A 17,075-nucleotide genomic window follows, 5' to 3' on the forward strand; every position below is an offset into this window, starting at 1 on the left:
AGCGCGCCACCAACTTCCGGTGTAAGGGGAGTAACTGCAAAAATGTAGGTCTGAGTAAGTAGCTCTTAAGAATCCTCTGGTTAACTTTTCATTTACTTTTATTAAAATATACTTATCTCTTAATAATTGCAAAGTGACATACAATAATGTTTTGAAATTGAAATAAATGTTTTACAATTTCCTAAATTTTCAAACCTTGCAAATATTTGTGTCAGTATCCTGTATAGAAAATAACGTTGATTTTGAGCGTGTTTACTGGCATAGTTTTGCTGATATAACATTTATTAATATGACATGAGTCACACTACTCTTTTGATATTGATAGGTCTGAACAGTATGGAGCGCCATATTAACATAAACTGAAATAATGGAAGATATCTTCAATTATTTGAAGATATCATCAATTCATTTGATGCGCGCAACAATTTAATTAAAAGATCTCTTCAAATAATTAATGATATCTTCAATTCTGAATTATTGCTCGCATTAATTGAATTGATGATAGCAATAATTCTTCAGCTGAATTGATGCGCACTTTGATTTAATTAATGATCTCTTCAAATGAATTAATGCTATCGACAATTGAATTGATGCGCTACAATTTCATTGAAGAGAGCAATAATTGATATATTGTGCGCATTAAATCATTTGATAAGAGCAATAATTGATTTAATGCGCGCATTAATTCTAATATGGCTCTCTTCAATTGAATTAATATCTTTAATTTATTTGAAGAGAGCAATAATTCTTTTAGAGAGAGCAACTATATAATTAAAGATATCTTCAACTCAACATATCCAAAATTGAATTAATGATCTCTTTAATTGAATCGTTGCTCTCTTTTAAAGAATTGATGCGCGCATTAATTCCTTGTACAAAAGCATTGTAAATAATTAAAGATATCTTCAATTGAATTAAAGAGATCATCAAATTATTTATATCGAGCTCTAAATTAATTATTGCGAGCAATATTTCTACGAAATTGATGCCCTCATCAATTGAATTGAAGAGAACAATAATTGAATTCCATTATTGCTCTTATTAATTCAATTGCATTGATGCGCGCATCAATTGAATTGAAGAGAGCAATAATTGAATTAATGTGCACATTAAATCAATTATTGCTCTCATTAATTCAATGGATGCGCGCATTAATTCATTTGAGGAGAGCAATAATTGAATTGAAGCGTGCATTAATTCATTTGATGAAAGCAATAATTGATTTAATGCGCGCATTAATTCAATTAAAGAGAGCAATAATTGAATAAGATATCTTCAATTATTTGAGTGTATGTTAATTTGGCGTTCCATAGAACAGCAGCATTGGGAAAAAAAACGAATATTGTGCGATGAAATTCCTAAATACATATCTAAATACATTATGTCCATCATCTTTCAAAATTTACTTATAATTAGGTTTACTTCATATAAATCTGTTATTTTTATATCAATATCTACATATGCTGGAAGTGCACATGTCACAAAATTCCGTGGAATGATGAATACTACGTTCTGCTAAATTTTCAAATGGAGTATCAAGAATTTAAACAATTCCGTTCTGAAATAGAACATCCTCCAATGATTTAGAAATAACAATCTAGTACGTTGGGGAGGGGGTCATTAGTGGCGGATTTAAGGTAAATCGTGGTCTCTTGTTTAGAAAAATATAAACGATAAAAAAAGCAATAATTCATTCCTCTCTCAGAGCAATAAATGACAAAATCTTTTGATTTATTGAATTACTTTTATTGGGAGAACTTACATTTTTTCCAAAACCCCTTAAAATTTGCGTCATTTTGTTGATATCAAAAATGACAGAAAATAGTAAACATTTCCACATAGAAGACATATTTGAAGCCCAATAAAATCTGTAAAATCCGTAAAATATAGGAGGTTCCGGGAGCCTCCACCAGGGCTTAGCCCTGGACCCACTGGGGGTCTCAAGGTGCACCCCCTCCCCCCCACCCCTGCATCATGAAGTTGCGCCTTCTAACCCCAATTTCTGGATCCACCCCTGGTCATGCTAATAAAGTGATTGTAAAACGTGGTACTTTGCATAAAACTACTTTGGTGTTTATACATAGAATTAATACGGCATTACTGAAAAAATCCAAATTTATTTTACATTATTAGACCTGATTAATTTTTCTCTCATTGTATAATTGAGCATATTTATGATTTTTACGTAAGTCATAACAAAGACACGTGTCTGCGTCAACCACGTGGGTCCTCAAACAGGGCCTATTTCATTTCAAACATCAAACACTGGTCTATCGAGTATTCATTGATACACGACAAATATTCGTACGAATTAATGTACATCAGATTTGGCACGGTGTGAAAGGGATAGTTTCGCACTATAGACCCGGTCAACTTTGTCAAAAAATAAAAATATCTCATTTTTGAAGGGATATTACATGTGTAAAAATTTATGAAATAATTTAGGGAAACGTGTCAAGTATACCTAAGTGGCACAAGTCCTAGTTTAGGCGCTAGGCGCCGTACCTAGACCCCTACCGCATATAGTTAGATAGTAAAAATAGGGTATATTTGGCGCCGCCGTGCCCCAAATCGGTGCCTATACTTACCCTTTTGGGGTCAGAATGTATTAGAGGGGTCAATGCCCTAAAATGCCCTGTGGTCACCTAAGTGGCACAAGTCCTAGTTTAGGCGCTAGGCGCCGTACCTAGACCTCTATCGCATATAGTTAGATAGGGTATGTTTGGCGCCGCCGTGCCCCAAATCGGTGCCTATACTTACCCTTTTGGGGTCAGAATGTATTAGAGGGGTCAATGCCCTAAAATACCCTGTGGTCACCTAAGTGGCACAAGTCCTAGTTTAGGCGCTAGGCGCCGTACCTAGACCCCTACCGCATATAGTTAGATAGTAAAAATAGGGTATATTTGGCGCCGCCGTGCTCCAAATCGGTGCCTATACTTACCCTTTTGGGGTCAGAATGTATTAGAGGGGTCAATGCCCTAAAATGCCCTGTGGTCACCTAAGTGGCACAAGTCCTAGTTTAGGCGCTAGGCGCCGTACCTAGACCCCTACCGCATATAGTTAGATAGTAAAAATAGGGTATATTTGGCGCCGCCGTGCCCCAAATCGGTGCCTATACTTACCCTTTTGGGGTCAGAATGTATTAGAGGGGTCAATGCCCTAAAATACCCTGTGGTCACCTAAGTGGCACAAGTCCTAGTTTAGGCGCTAGGCGCCGTACCTAGACCCCTACCGCATATAGTTAGATAGTAAAAATAGGGTATATTTGGCGCCGCCGTGCTCCAAATCGGTGCCTATACTTACCCTTTTGGGGTCAGAATGTATTAGAGGGGTCAATGCCCTAAAATGCCCTGTGGTCACCTAAGTGGCACAAGTCCTAGTTTAGGCGCTAGGCGCCGTACCTAGACCCCTACCGCATATAGTTAGATAGTAAAAATAGGGTATATTTGGCGCCGCCGTGCCCCAAATCGGTGCCTATACTTACCCTTTTGGGGTCAGAATGTATTAGAGGGGTCAATGCCCTAAAATGCCCTGTGGTCACCTAAGTGGCACAAGTCCTAGTTTAGGCGCTAGGCGCCGTACCTAGACCTCTATCGCATATAGTTAGATAGGGTATGTTTGGCGCCGCCGTGCCCCAAATCGGTGCCTATACTTACCCTTTTGGGGTCAGAATGTATTAGAGGGGTCAATGCCCTAAAATACCCTGTGGTCACCTAAGTGGCACAAGTCCTAGTTTAGGCGCTAGGCGCCGTACCTAGACCCCTACCGCATATAGTTAGATAGTAAAAATAGGGTATATTTGGCGCCGCCGTGCTCCAAATCGGTGCCTATACTTACCCTTTTGGGGTCAGAATGTATTAGAGGGGTCAATGCCCTAAAATGCCCTGTGGTCACCTAAGTGGCACAAGTCCTAGTTTAGGCGCTAGGCGCCGTACCTAGACCCCTACCGCATATAGTTAGATAGTAAAAATAGGGTATATTTGGCGCCGCCGTGCCCCAAATCGGTGCCTATACTTACCCTTTTGGGGTCAGAATGTATTAGAGGGGTCAATGCCCTAAAATACCCTGTGGTCACCTAAGTGGCACAAGTCCTAGTTTAGGCGCTAGGCGCCGTACCTAGACCCCTACCGCATATAGTTAGATAGTAAAAATAGGGTATATTTGGCGCCGCCGTGCTCCAAATCGGTGCCTATACTTACCCTTTTGGGGTCAGAATGTATTAGAGGGGTCAATGCCCTAAAATGCCCTGTGGTCACCTAAGTGGCACAAGTCCTAGTTTAGGCGCTAGGCGCCGTACCTAGACCCCTACCGCATATAGTTAGATAGTAAAAATAGGGTATATTTGGCGCCGCCGTGCCCCAAATCGGTGCCTATACTTACCCTTTTGGGGTCAGAATGTATTAGAGGGGTCAATGCCCTAAAATGCCCTGTGGTCACCTAAGTGGCACAAGTCCTAGTTTAGGCGCTAGGCGCCGTACCTAGACCTCTATCGCATATAGTTAGATAGGGTATGTTTGGCGCCGCCGTGCCCCAAATCGGTGCCTATACTTACCCTTTTGGGGTCAGAATGTATTAGAGGGTCAATGCCCTAAAATGCCCTGTGGTCACCTAAGTGGCACAAGTCCTAGTTTAGGCGCTAGGCGCCGTACCTAGACCTCTATCGCATATAGTTAGATAGGGTATGTTTGGCGCCGCCGTGCCCCAAATCGGTGCCTATACTTACCCTTTTGGGGTCAGAATGTATTAGAGGGGTCAATGCCCTAAAATACCCTGTGGTCACCTAAGTGGCACAAGTCCTAGTTTAGGCGCTAGGCGCCGTACCTAGACCCCTACCGCATATAGTTAGATAGTAAAAATAGGGTATATTTGGCGCCGCCGTGCTCCAAATCGGTGCCTATACTTACCCTTTTGGGGTCAGAATGTATTAGAGGGGTCAATGCCCTAAAATGCCCTGTGGTCACCTAAGTGGCACAAGTCCTAGTTTAGGCGCTAGGCGCCGTACCTAGACCCCTACCGCATATAGTTAGATAGTAAAAATAGGGTATATTTGGCGCCGCCGTGCCCCAAATCGGTGCCTATACTTACCCTTTTGGGGTCAGAATGTATTAGAGGGGTCAATGCCCTAAAATACCCTGTGGTCACCTAAGTGGCACAAGTCCTAGTTTAGGCGCTAGGCGCCGTACCTAGACCCCTACCGCATATAGTTAGATAGTAAAAATAGGGTATATTTGGCGCCGCCGTGCTCCAAATCGGTGCCTATACTTACCCTTTTGGGGTCAGAATGTATTAGAGGGGTCAATGCCCTAAAATGCCCTGTGGTCACCTAAGTGGCACAAGTCCTAGTTTAGGCGCTAGGCGCCGTACCTAGACCCCTACCGCATATAGTTAGATAGTAAAAATAGGGTATATTTGGCGCCGCCGTGCCCCAAATCGGTGCCTATACTTACCCTTTTGGGGTCAGAATGTATTAGAGGGGTCAATGCCCTAAAATGCCCTGTGGTCACCTAAGTGGCACAAGTCCTAGTTTAGGCGCTAGGCGCCGTACCTAGACCTCTATCGCATATAGTTAGATAGGGTATGTTTGGCGCCGCCGTGCCCCAAATCGGTGCCTATACTTACCCTTTTGGGGTCAGAATGTATTAGAGGGGTCAATGCCCTAAAATGCCCTGTGGTCACCTAAGTGGCACAAGTCCTAGTTTAGGCGCTAGGCGCCGTACCTAGACCCCTACCGCATATAGTTAGATAGTAAAAATAGGGTATATTTGGCGCCGCCGTGCCCCAAATCGGTGCCTATACTTACCCTTTTGGGGTCAGAATGTATTAGAGGGGTCAATGCCCTAAAATACCCTGTGGTCACCTAAGTGGCACAAGTCCTAGTTTAGGCGCTAGGCGCCGTACCTAGACCCCTACCGCATATAGTTAGATAGTAAAAATAGGGTATATTTGGCGCCGCCGTGCTCCAAATCGGTGCCTATACTTACCCTTTTGGGGTCAGAATGTATTAGAGGGGTCAATGCCCTAAAATGCCCTGTGGTCACCTAAGTGGCACAAGTCCTAGTTTAGGCGCTAGGCGCCGTACCTAGACCCCTACCGCATATAGTTAGATAGTAAAAATAGGGTATATTTGGCGCCGCCGTGCCCCAAATCGGTGCCTATACTTACCCTTTTGGGGTCAGAATGTATTAGAGGGGTCAATGCCCTAAAATACCCTGTGGTCACCTAAGTGGCACAAGTCCTAGTTTAGGCGCTAGGCGCCGTACCTAGACCCCTACCGCATATAGTTAGATAGTAAAAATAGGGTATATTTGGCGCCGCCGTGCTCCAAATCGGTGCCTATACTTACCCTTTTGGGGTCAGAATGTATTAGAGGGGTCAATGCCCTAAAATGCCCTGTGGTCACCTAAGTGGCACAAGTCCTAGTTTAGGCGCTAGGCGCCGTACCTAGACCCCTACCGCATATAGTTAGATAGTAAAAATAGGGTATATTTGGCGCCGCCGTGCCCCAAATCGGTGCCTATACTTACCCTTTTGGGGTCAGAATGTATTAGAGGGGTCAATGCCCTAAAATGCCCTGTGGTCACCTAAGTGGCACAAGTCCTAGTTTAGGCGCTAGGCGCCGTACCTAGACCTCTATCGCATATAGTTAGATAGGGTATGTTTGGCGCCGCCGTGCCCCAAATCGGTGCCTATACTTACCCTTTTGGGGTCAGAATGTATTAGAGGGGTCAATGCCCTAAAATACCCTGTGGTCACCTAAGTGGCACAAGTCCTAGTTTAGGCGCTAGGCGCCGTACCTAGACCCCTACCGCATATAGTTAGATAGTAAAAATAGGGTATATTTGGCGCCGCCGTGCTCCAAATCGGTGCCTATACTTACCCTTTTGGGGTCAGAATGTATTAGAGGGGTCAATGCCCTAAAATGCCCTGTGGTCACCTAAGTGGCACAAGTCCTAGTTTAGGCGCTAGGCGCCGTACCTAGACCCCTACCGCATATAGTTAGATAGTAAAAATAGGGTATATTTGGCGCCGCCGTGCCCCAAATCGGTGCCTATACTTACCCTTTTGGGGTCAGAATGTATTAGAGGGGTCAATGCCCTAAAATGCCCTGTGGTCACCTAAGTGGCACAAGTCCTAGTTTAGGCGCTAGGCGCCGTACCTAGACCCCTACCGCATATAGTTAGATAGTAAAAATAGGGTATATTTGGCGCCGCCGTGCCCCAAATCGGTGCCTATACTTACCCTTTTGGGGTCAGAATGTATTAGAGGGGTCAATGCCCTAAAATACCCTGTGGTCACCTAAGTGGCACAAGTCCTAGTTTAGGCGCTAGGCGCCGTACCTAGACCCCTACCGCATATAGTTAGATAGTAAAAATAGGGTATATTTGGCGCCGCCGTGCTCCAAATCGGTGCCTATACTTACCCTTTTGGGGTCAGAATGTATTAGAGGGGTCAATGCCCTAAAATGCCCTGTGGTCACCTAAGTGGCACAAGTCCTAGTTTAGGCGCTAGGCGCCGTACCTAGACCCCTACCGCATATAGTTAGATAGTAAAAATAGGGTATATTTGGCGCCGCCGTGCCCCAAATCGGTGCCTATACTTACCCTTTTGGGGTCAGAATGTATTAGAGGGGTCAATGCCCTAAAATACCCTGTGGTCACCTAAGTGGCACAAGTCCTAGTTTAGGCGCTAGGCGCCGTACCTAGACCCCTACCGCATATAGTTAGATAGTAAAAATAGGGTATATTTGGCGCCGCCGTGCTCCAAATCGGTGCCTATACTTACCCTTTTGGGGTCAGAATGTATTAGAGGGGTCAATGCCCTAAAATGCCCTGTGGTCACCTAAGTGGCACAAGTCCTAGTTTAGGCGCTAGGCGCCGTACCTAGACCCCTACCGCATATAGTTAGATAGTAAAAATAGGGTATATTTGGCGCCGCCGTGCCCCAAATCGGTGCCTATACTTACCCTTTTGGGGTCAGAATGTATTAGAGGGGTCAATGCCCTAAAATGCCCTGTGGTCACCTAAGTGGCACAAGTCCTAGTTTAGGCGCTAGGCGCCGTACCTAGACCTCTATCGCATATAGTTAGATAGGGTATGTTTGGCGCCGCCGTGCCCCAAATCGGTGCCTATACTTACCCTTTTGGGGTCAGAATGTATTAGAGGGGTCAATGCCCTAAAATACCCTGTGGTCACCTAAGTGGCACAAGTCCTAGTTTAGGCGCTAGGCGCCGTACCTAGACCCCTACCGCATATAGTTAGATAGTAAAAATAGGGTATATTTGGCGCCGCCGTGCTCCAAATCGGTGCCTATACTTACCCTTTTGGGGTCAGAATGTATTAGAGGGGTCAATGCCCTAAAATGCCCTGTGGTCACCTAAGTGGCACAAGTCCTAGTTTAGGCGCTAGGCGCCGTACCTAGACCCCTACCGCATATAGTTAGATAGTAAAAATAGGGTATATTTGGCGCCGCCGTGCCCCAAATCGGTGCCTATACTTACCCTTTTGGGGTCAGAATGTATTAGAGGGGTCAATGCCCTAAAATACCCTGTGGTCACCTAAGTGGCACAAGTCCTAGTTTAGGCGCTAGGCGCCGTACCTAGACCCCTACCGCATATAGTTAGATAGTAAAAATAGGGTATATTTGGCGCCGCCGTGCTCCAAATCGGTGCCTATACTTACCCTTTTGGGGTCAGAATGTATTAGAGGGGTCAATGCCCTAAAATGCCCTGTGGTCACCTAAGTGGCACAAGTCCTAGTTTAGGCGCTAGGCGCCGTACCTAGACCCCTACCGCATATAGTTAGATAGTAAAAATAGGGTATATTTGGCGCCGCCGTGCCCCAAATCGGTGCCTATACTTACCCTTTTGGGGTCAGAATGTATTAGAGGGGTCAATGCCCTAAAATGCCCTGTGGTCACCTAAGTGGCACAAGTCCTAGTTTAGGCGCTAGGCGCCGTACCTAGACCTCTATCGCATATAGTTAGATAGGGTATGTTTGGCGCCGCCGTGCCCCAAATCGGTGCCTATACTTACCCTTTTGGGGTCAGAATGTATTAGAGGGGTCAATGCCCTAAAATACCCTGTGGTCACCTAAGTGGCACAAGTCCTAGTTTAGGCGCTAGGCGCCGTACCTAGACCCCTACCGCATATAGTTAGATAGTAAAAATAGGGTATATTTGGCGCCGCCGTGCTCCAAATCGGTGCCTATACTTACCCTTTTGGGGTCAGAATGTATTAGAGGGGTCAATGCCCTAAAATGCCCTGTGGTCACCTAAGTGGCACAAGTCCTAGTTTAGGCGCTAGGCGCCGTACCTAGACCCCTACCGCATATAGTTAGATAGTAAAAATAGGGTATATTTGGCGCCGCCGTGCCCCAAATCGGTGCCTATACTTACCCTTTTGGGGTCAGAATGTATTAGAGGGGTCAATGCCCTAAAATACCCTGTGGTCACCTAAGTGGCACAAGTCCTAGTTTAGGCGCTAGGCGCCGTACCTAGACCCCTACCGCATATAGTTAGATAGTAAAAATAGGGTATATTTGGCGCCGCCGTGCTCCAAATCGGTGCCTATACTTACCCTTTTGGGGTCAGAATGTATTAGAGGGGTCAATGCCCTAAAATGCCCTGTGGTCACCTAAGTGGCACAAGTCCTAGTTTAGGCGCTAGGCGCCGTACCTAGACCCCTACCGCATATAGTTAGATAGTAAAAATAGGGTATATTTGGCGCCGCCGTGCCCCAAATCGGTGCCTATACTTACCCTTTTGGGGTCAGAATGTATTAGAGGGGTCAATGCCCTAAAATGCCCTGTGGTCACCTAAGTGGCACAAGTCCTAGTTTAGGCGCTAGGCGCCGTACCTAGACCCCTACCGCATATAGTTAGATAGTAAAAATAGGGTATATTTGGCGCCGCCGTGCCCCAAATCGGTGCCTATACTTACCCTTTTGGGGTCAGAATGTATTAGAGGGGTCAATGCCCTAAAATGCCCTGTGGTCACCTAAGTGGCACAAGTCCTAGTTTAGGCGCTAGGCGCCGTACCTAGACCTCTATCGCATATAGTTAGATAGGGTATGTTTGGCGCCGCCGTGCCCCAAATCGGTGCCTATACTTACCCTTTTGGGGTCAGAATGTATTAGAGGGGTCAATGCCCTAAAATGCCCTGTGGTCACCTAAGTGGCACAAGTCCTAGTTTAGGCGCTAGGCGCCGTACCTAGACCTCTATCGCATATAGTTAGATAGGGTATGTTTGGCGCCGCCGTGCCCCAAATCGGTGCCTATACTTACCCTTTTGGGGTCAGAATGTATTAGAGGGGTCAATGCCCTAAAATACCCTGTGGTCACCTAAGTGGCACAAGTCCTAGTTTAGGCGCTAGGCGCCGTACCTAGACCCCTACCGCATATAGTTAGATAGTAAAAATAGGGTATATTTGGCGCCGCCGTGCTCCAAATCGGTGCCTATACTTACCCTTTTGGGGTCAGAATGTATTAGAGGGGTCAATGCCCTAAAATGCCCTGTGGTCACCTAAGTGGCACAAGTCCTAGTTTAGGCGCTAGGCGCCGTACCTAGACCCCTACCGCATATAGTTAGATAGTAAAAATAGGGTATATTTGGCGCCGCCGTGCCCCAAATCGGTGCCTATACTTACCCTTTTGGGGTCAGAATGTATTAGAGGGGTCAATGCCCTAAAATACCCTGTGGTCACCTAAGTGGCACAAGTCCTAGTTTAGGCGCTAGGCGCCGTACCTAGACCCCTACCGCATATAGTTAGATAGTAAAAATAGGGTATATTTGGCGCCGCCGTGCTCCAAATCGGTGCCTATACTTACCCTTTTGGGGTCAGAATGTATTAGAGGGGTCAATGCCCTAAAATGCCCTGTGGTCACCTAAGTGGCACAAGTCCTAGTTTAGGCGCTAGGCGCCGTACCTAGACCCCTACCGCATATAGTTAGATAGTAAAAATAGGGTATATTTGGCGCCGCCGTGCCCCAAATCGGTGCCTATACTTACCCTTTTGGGGTCAGAATGTATTAGAGGGGTCAATGCCCTAAAATGCCCTGTGGTCACCTAAGTGGCACAAGTCCTAGTTTAGGCGCTAGGCGCCGTACCTAGACCCCTACCGCATATAGTTAGATAGTAAAAATAGGGTATATTTGGCGCCGCCGTGCCCCAAATCGGTGCCTATACTTACCCTTTTGGGGTCAGAATGTATTAGAGGGGTCAATGCCCTAAAATGCCCTGTGGTCACCTAAGTGGCACAAGTCCTAGTTTAGGCGCTAGGCGCCGTACCTAGACCTCTATCGCATATAGTTAGATAGGGTATGTTTGGCGCCGCCGTGCCCCAAATCGGTGCCTATACTTACCCTTTTGGGGTCAGAATGTATTAGAGGGGTCAATGCCCTAAAATACCCTGTGGTCACCTAAGTGGCACAAGTCCTAGTTTAGGCGCTAGGCGCCGTACCTAGACCCCTACCGCATATAGTTAGATAGTAAAAATAGGGTATATTTGGCGCCGCCGTGCTCCAAATCGGTGCCTATACTTACCCTTTTGGGGTCAGAATGTATTAGAGGGGTCAATGCCCTAAAATGCCCTGTGGTCACCTAAGTGGCACAAGTCCTAGTTTAGGCGCTAGGCGCCGTACCTAGACCCCTACCGCATATAGTTAGATAGTAAAAATAGGGTATATTTGGCGCCGCCGTGCCCCAAATCGGTGCCTATACTTACCCTTTTGGGGTCAGAATGTATTAGAGGGGTCAATGCCCTAAAATACCCTGTGGTCACCTAAGTGGCACAAGTCCTAGTTTAGGCGCTAGGCGCCGTACCTAGACCCCTACCGCATATAGTTAGATAGTAAAAATAGGGTATATTTGGCGCCGCCGTGCTCCAAATCGGTGCCTATACTTACCCTTTTGGGGTCAGAATGTATTAGAGGGGTCAATGCCCTAAAATGCCCTGTGGTCACCTAAGTGGCACAAGTCCTAGTTTAGGCGCTAGGCGCCGTACCTAGACCCCTACCGCATATAGTTAGATAGTAAAAATAGGGTATATTTGGCGCCGCCGTGCCCCAAATCGGTGCCTATACTTACCCTTTTGGGGTCAGAATGTATTAGAGGGGTCAATGCCCTAAAATGCCCTGTGGTCACCTAAGTGGCACAAGTCCTAGTTTAGGCGCTAGGCGCCGTACCTAGACCCCTACCGCATATAGTTAGATAGTAAAAATAGGGTATATTTGGCGCCGCCGTGCTCCAAATCGGTGCCTATACTTACCCTTTTGGGGTCAGAATGTATTAGAGGGGTCAATGCCCTAAAATGCCCTGTGGTCACCTAAGTGGCACAAGTCCTAGTTTAGGCGCTAGGCGCCGTACCTAGACCCCTACCGCATATAGTTAGATAGTAAAAATAGGGTATATTTGGCGCCGCCGTGCCCCAAATCGGTGCCTATACTTACCCTTTTGGGGTCAGAATGTATTAGAGGGGTCAATGCCCTAAAATGCCCTGTGGTCACCTAAGTGGCACAAGTCCTAGTTTAGGCGCTAGGCGCCGTACCTAGACCCCTATCGCATATAGTTAGATAGGGTATGTTTGGCGCCGCCGTGCCCCAAATCGGTGCCTATACTTACCCTTTTGGGGTCAGAATCTATTAGAGGGGTCAATGCCCTAAAATACCCTGTGGTCACCTAAGTGGCACAAGTCCTAGTTTAGGCGCTAGGCGCCGTACCTAGACCCCTACCGCATATAGTTAGATAGTAAAAATAGGGTATGTTTGGCGCCGCCGTGCCCCAAATCGGTGCCTATACTTACCCTTTTGGGGTCAGAATCTATTAGAGGGGTCAATGCCCTAAAATGCCCTGTGGTCACCTAAGTGGCACAAGTTCTAGTTTAGGCGCTAGGCGCCGTACCTAGACCCCTACCGCATATAGTTAGATAGTAAAAATAGGGTATGTTTGGCGCCGCCGTGCCCCAAATCGGTGCCTATACTTACCCTTTTGGGGTCAGAATGTATTAGAGGGGTCAATGCCCTAAAATGCCCTGTGGTCACCTGAGTGACACATGTCCTAGTTTAGGCGCTAGGCGCCGTATATTGAGAGTACTTTTTTGTCGGGTTCGTTATACGTACATTTTCTAAGCGATAAATATTAGGGAAAATCCTTATTGGCCGCTAGCTTATTGTCCGCTAGCTTGACTTAGGCACTGGAGATAAACAAAGACGCCACGAGGTTTTTAGGAATGCTGTGTTTCGTTACTGGCTGTAATCACCAGAGTTTGAGAGAAACTTGTAGTTTCTACAGATTTCCTAGAAAAAGTTTGAAGCAGTGGGAGAAATTGTGCAGGTGGGTAACGTAATCATATTGCAGGCGTGTTGTATCCTACGTGGCCTGGAAGAGGGGGGGGGGGTATTATATTGTACATGTATCAACTTTCACTACCATTTTACGTTTCTTTTACTACTTTTAATTCAAACGAAGTGGGGCACTGGGCCGGTAATCGTATTTTATCATAAATATACCCTTGTTAAAAAGGTGGGGGTTCCCACCTCTTACATGTGCTTACAAACTTGTCTCCAACACCTAGGGTACAAGACTGCCAGTCTGATCGACTTGGCTCAGGCACCGTCCCTTGGTACCCTCTGTGTTTGTGACAACATTGTATAATATTGTTTTACTTTACCTCCCATATAGCACACTTATTGTACAGTACATTTGCAATCAATATTGTGATGAGAATTCAATACATGTCAATGTTGAAACCCTTAACATGTGCATGGTACACATGTGTAAATTGTATCATGTAGTTATAATGTTTAATTGTTAATTTGTACATGCCCCCTGAGGGCCCTAGATTGGTGAATAAATAAATAAAATAAAAAATACAAGTGCAATATGCTTTGAAGATTAAAAGCATACTCTACCAGTCTCTAAGCCTAGTGCTTTATGTGTGAACAGAGGATGAATTGTATTTTCTTCTTGAATGTCCACTATATAATAATCCTAGAGGAGAACTTTTGGATAAGATATTTAAAACCTTTCCAAACCTAGTACTGCTTAACAATACTGATCTGTTTACATGGATTATGTCAAAATGAAGATCCTGAGTTTGCTGTTTTATTATGCCAATATTTAATTGTAAATTTCAATACAAAAAAACATCATACATTTACAATATAGTTATGTGTTTCTTGACTTTTATTATTGGATATATAATTGAATTGATGTGCACATAAATGAGGAATGCTACACCAGAGAAATTTGATATGTACAACAATATCTTAAAATTAAAATCTTTCAAATTTACGTTATTTAGTAAAAAAAAAAAAATGCAGTTTTAGTCAGCATTAGTAGAAAGCAGTCTGAGAATTTTTTGTTAAAACACCCTAGACTCGAACATGCAATCTACAGTTCAGCAGTCGGTGTTAACATATTTTCATCCATGTTTTAAAAGGAAGTATGTCATTATGACGATGTAGAGTACCTCCTTCATCAAGTTATTGTGCTCAATATGTGTAATTGAATTGATTCATGCATCAATTAAAGTGATGAGAGTAAAAAATAATTAATTTGATGTGCACATCAATTCAATTACAATTATTGCAAGCAATACTTGAATTGATGATATCTTCAAATAATTAAAGATGTCTTCAGTTATGTGAGTTAAGTGTTAATTTAGTGTTTCATAATAATTTACATTGTATATTAGACTTGTTGATTTTAAATACTCATACGTTTAATATATATGTAATGAATGGAACATATACTTTTTTAAAAGGGTCCTACTTCTCATCATATATCATTTCTTTTTCACCTTGCTGTATCCATATATGCAGATGTGTTCTATTTAAAGTTGACATAAAAGTATAACTGTTATACACCTTATTAATCCACAGGAGAAAAGATAGGACAGTGACCTCATCGGACAGAATATGTAGCTGTCATTTCAAAGATGGAAGGAAGGAGAACGGCCCAACCTTGTTTCCTTGGAACCAGGGTACTTACTTTGACTTCCAGGATCCGAATACAATTTCACGGTAAGTAAAACAGTTGATACCTGATCTATTTTATAAAGTGATTTGTCTTCCACCATTTACATCAGTTTCTTCTCATTTTAGACATCAATCCAGACAAGCTGACCCTTGTACAGAAGAAGAGACTGAGACAGCTGTTACATGTAATGACAGAGAACCTTTGACTACAAATGAGACTGTTGATCTGGAGCACACTTATATGCGGTCCTATACATCTCTTGTACAAGAGATCAAGGTGATTAATTTTTAAAAACTTAAATCTTTTTGGTAGATTTAGATGTATGTATATCATAATTCACCTTAAATGTATGTTTAAAATAATCAGCAATGATGGTTTATATTGAAGGGACTTGAAAAGCAAATTGCAGAGTTGCAGACAGAAATTAGTTACCTCCAGTCCAAAAAACATCCTGTAACAGTTGCCAAAATAATGGAAAATGAAAAGAAGGTATGAGAAATGAATTCCAAAATGATTGATATAGTTCTCCTTACAAATTACTTAGTTCCCAAAGTGTTTTTATTCAATTTTAAGATTTAAGGAGGTATACTACACCAGAGAAATTTGATGTAGATGTAAAGTGGAGGAAATGTACAACAATATTTTGAAGTTGAAATTTTTCAAATTTACTTTATTTTGTAAAAAAAAAAATACAGTTTTAGTAGAAGGTAATCTGAAAAAAATTTAAAACCCCTGCTGGACTCGAACCTGCGACCTACAGTTCAGCAGTCGGTATTCTAACCTACTGAGCTACTCGGTTAGGTTTTTAAATGGAAAAGGAAAACTCAAATATTGCTGATATCGAATTTTTCATCCATGTTTTTAAAGGAAGTCAGCCATTATGATGATGTAGATTACTACCTTAAACACTATATGAACATTTTATAGCTATAGTTTACCTATTTATTTTAGATGATGATGTACACCTCTTTAAAACCAGAGATATTTAGCATCATAGACACAACATTACAGCGGTTCCCTCTGGTATATGTGGATGGGTGGACTCCAAGTGCTTTTTCGAGGTCGGACCAACTTTTCATGACATTGATGAAACTGAAGCTGAACTGTCCCCTCCTTGACCTTGCCGAACGATTCTGTACCAGCAAAGCCACAGTACATAATATCTTCATTACCCATGTTTTTGCTTTGCATGAAGTGTTTTTTGTAGGCATGATGGAAAACAATATGCCATCTCTTCTGAAATGCAAGTCATCAATGCCATCAAGCTTTGGAGATTTCAGTTGCTGTCGTCTGGTAATTGATGCCACAGAGGTGATGCAGGATGTCCCTGGTCAGGACATGGCAGCTCAATCCCAGACATATAGCTCATACAAAAATCGACACACTGTAAAGGCAGTAACAGGTGTTGCTCCTAATGGAGCAGTTGTGTACGTTAGCAAACTTTATCCTGGCAGTACCTCAGATGTGGCTATAGTGGAACACAGCAACATGTTAGCTAAGTTATCGCCCGGGGACATGATCTTGGCAGATAAAGGTTTTACGATCTATTCACTTCTTCCTCAAGGTGTTCACTTGAATATTCCCCCATTCCTTAAAGATAAGGGACAATACACACCAGCTGAAGTTCAGGTTTGCAGAAAGATAGCTCGTTCAAGAATCCATGTTGAGAGAGTGAATGAGAGGATAAAAAAATTTGAGATTCTTTCACATATTCCCCAGCAATTTCGCCACATTAGCACAAAGATTTTTCAAGTTTGTTCTATGCTTGTAAACTTTCAAGATCCAATGATCGCTGAAATTGCAGATAATTACACTTCCAATCAGTAAATTGATATGGTTGTTTATCTCTTTCAATCTATAGAGAAGAATACTATGTGGTTAACTGGCAGGTAAAATGTGGTGTACATTGTGTTGATATTCATGAATGAAGTACATGTACTGAAATGTAAAGGAATGCACCTCATTTTATTAAATGTGCATAAATGTTCAACCAATCTAGTTGTTTTCTATTTCAATGTCTAATTTCAACAAGTTAAGATAGTAATCTATTTTGCAGTGTGTGTTGTTACTAAAAGAGAGCCATCATGGTTTAATTGCCATAA

The 17,075-nt window shown here is 43.5% G+C and overlaps 1 protein-coding gene across 1 annotated transcript; it reads left to right on the top strand.

Annotated features, from left to right (window-relative positions):
* The first annotated feature begins 13,185 nt into the window (after positions 1 to 13,185).
* Positions 13,186 to 16,963, top strand: LOC125645498 (uncharacterized). Its single transcript, XM_056149996.1, has 5 exons — positions 13,186 to 13,326; positions 14,877 to 15,017; positions 15,099 to 15,249; positions 15,361 to 15,462; positions 15,925 to 16,963. Exons 1-5 carry the CDS (start codon positions 13,223 to 13,225, stop codon positions 16,798 to 16,800), a joined length of 1,374 nt encoding a protein of 457 aa, XP_056005971.1. The 5' UTR covers positions 13,186 to 13,222; the 3' UTR covers positions 16,801 to 16,963.
* The last annotated feature ends 112 nt before the right edge of the window (positions 16,964 to 17,075 follow it).

This window comes from Ostrea edulis, chromosome 9 (assembly GCF_947568905.1).
Source record: "Ostrea edulis chromosome 9, xbOstEdul1.1, whole genome shotgun sequence".
NCBI lineage: Eukaryota > Metazoa > Mollusca > Bivalvia > Ostreida > Ostreidae > Ostrea > Ostrea edulis.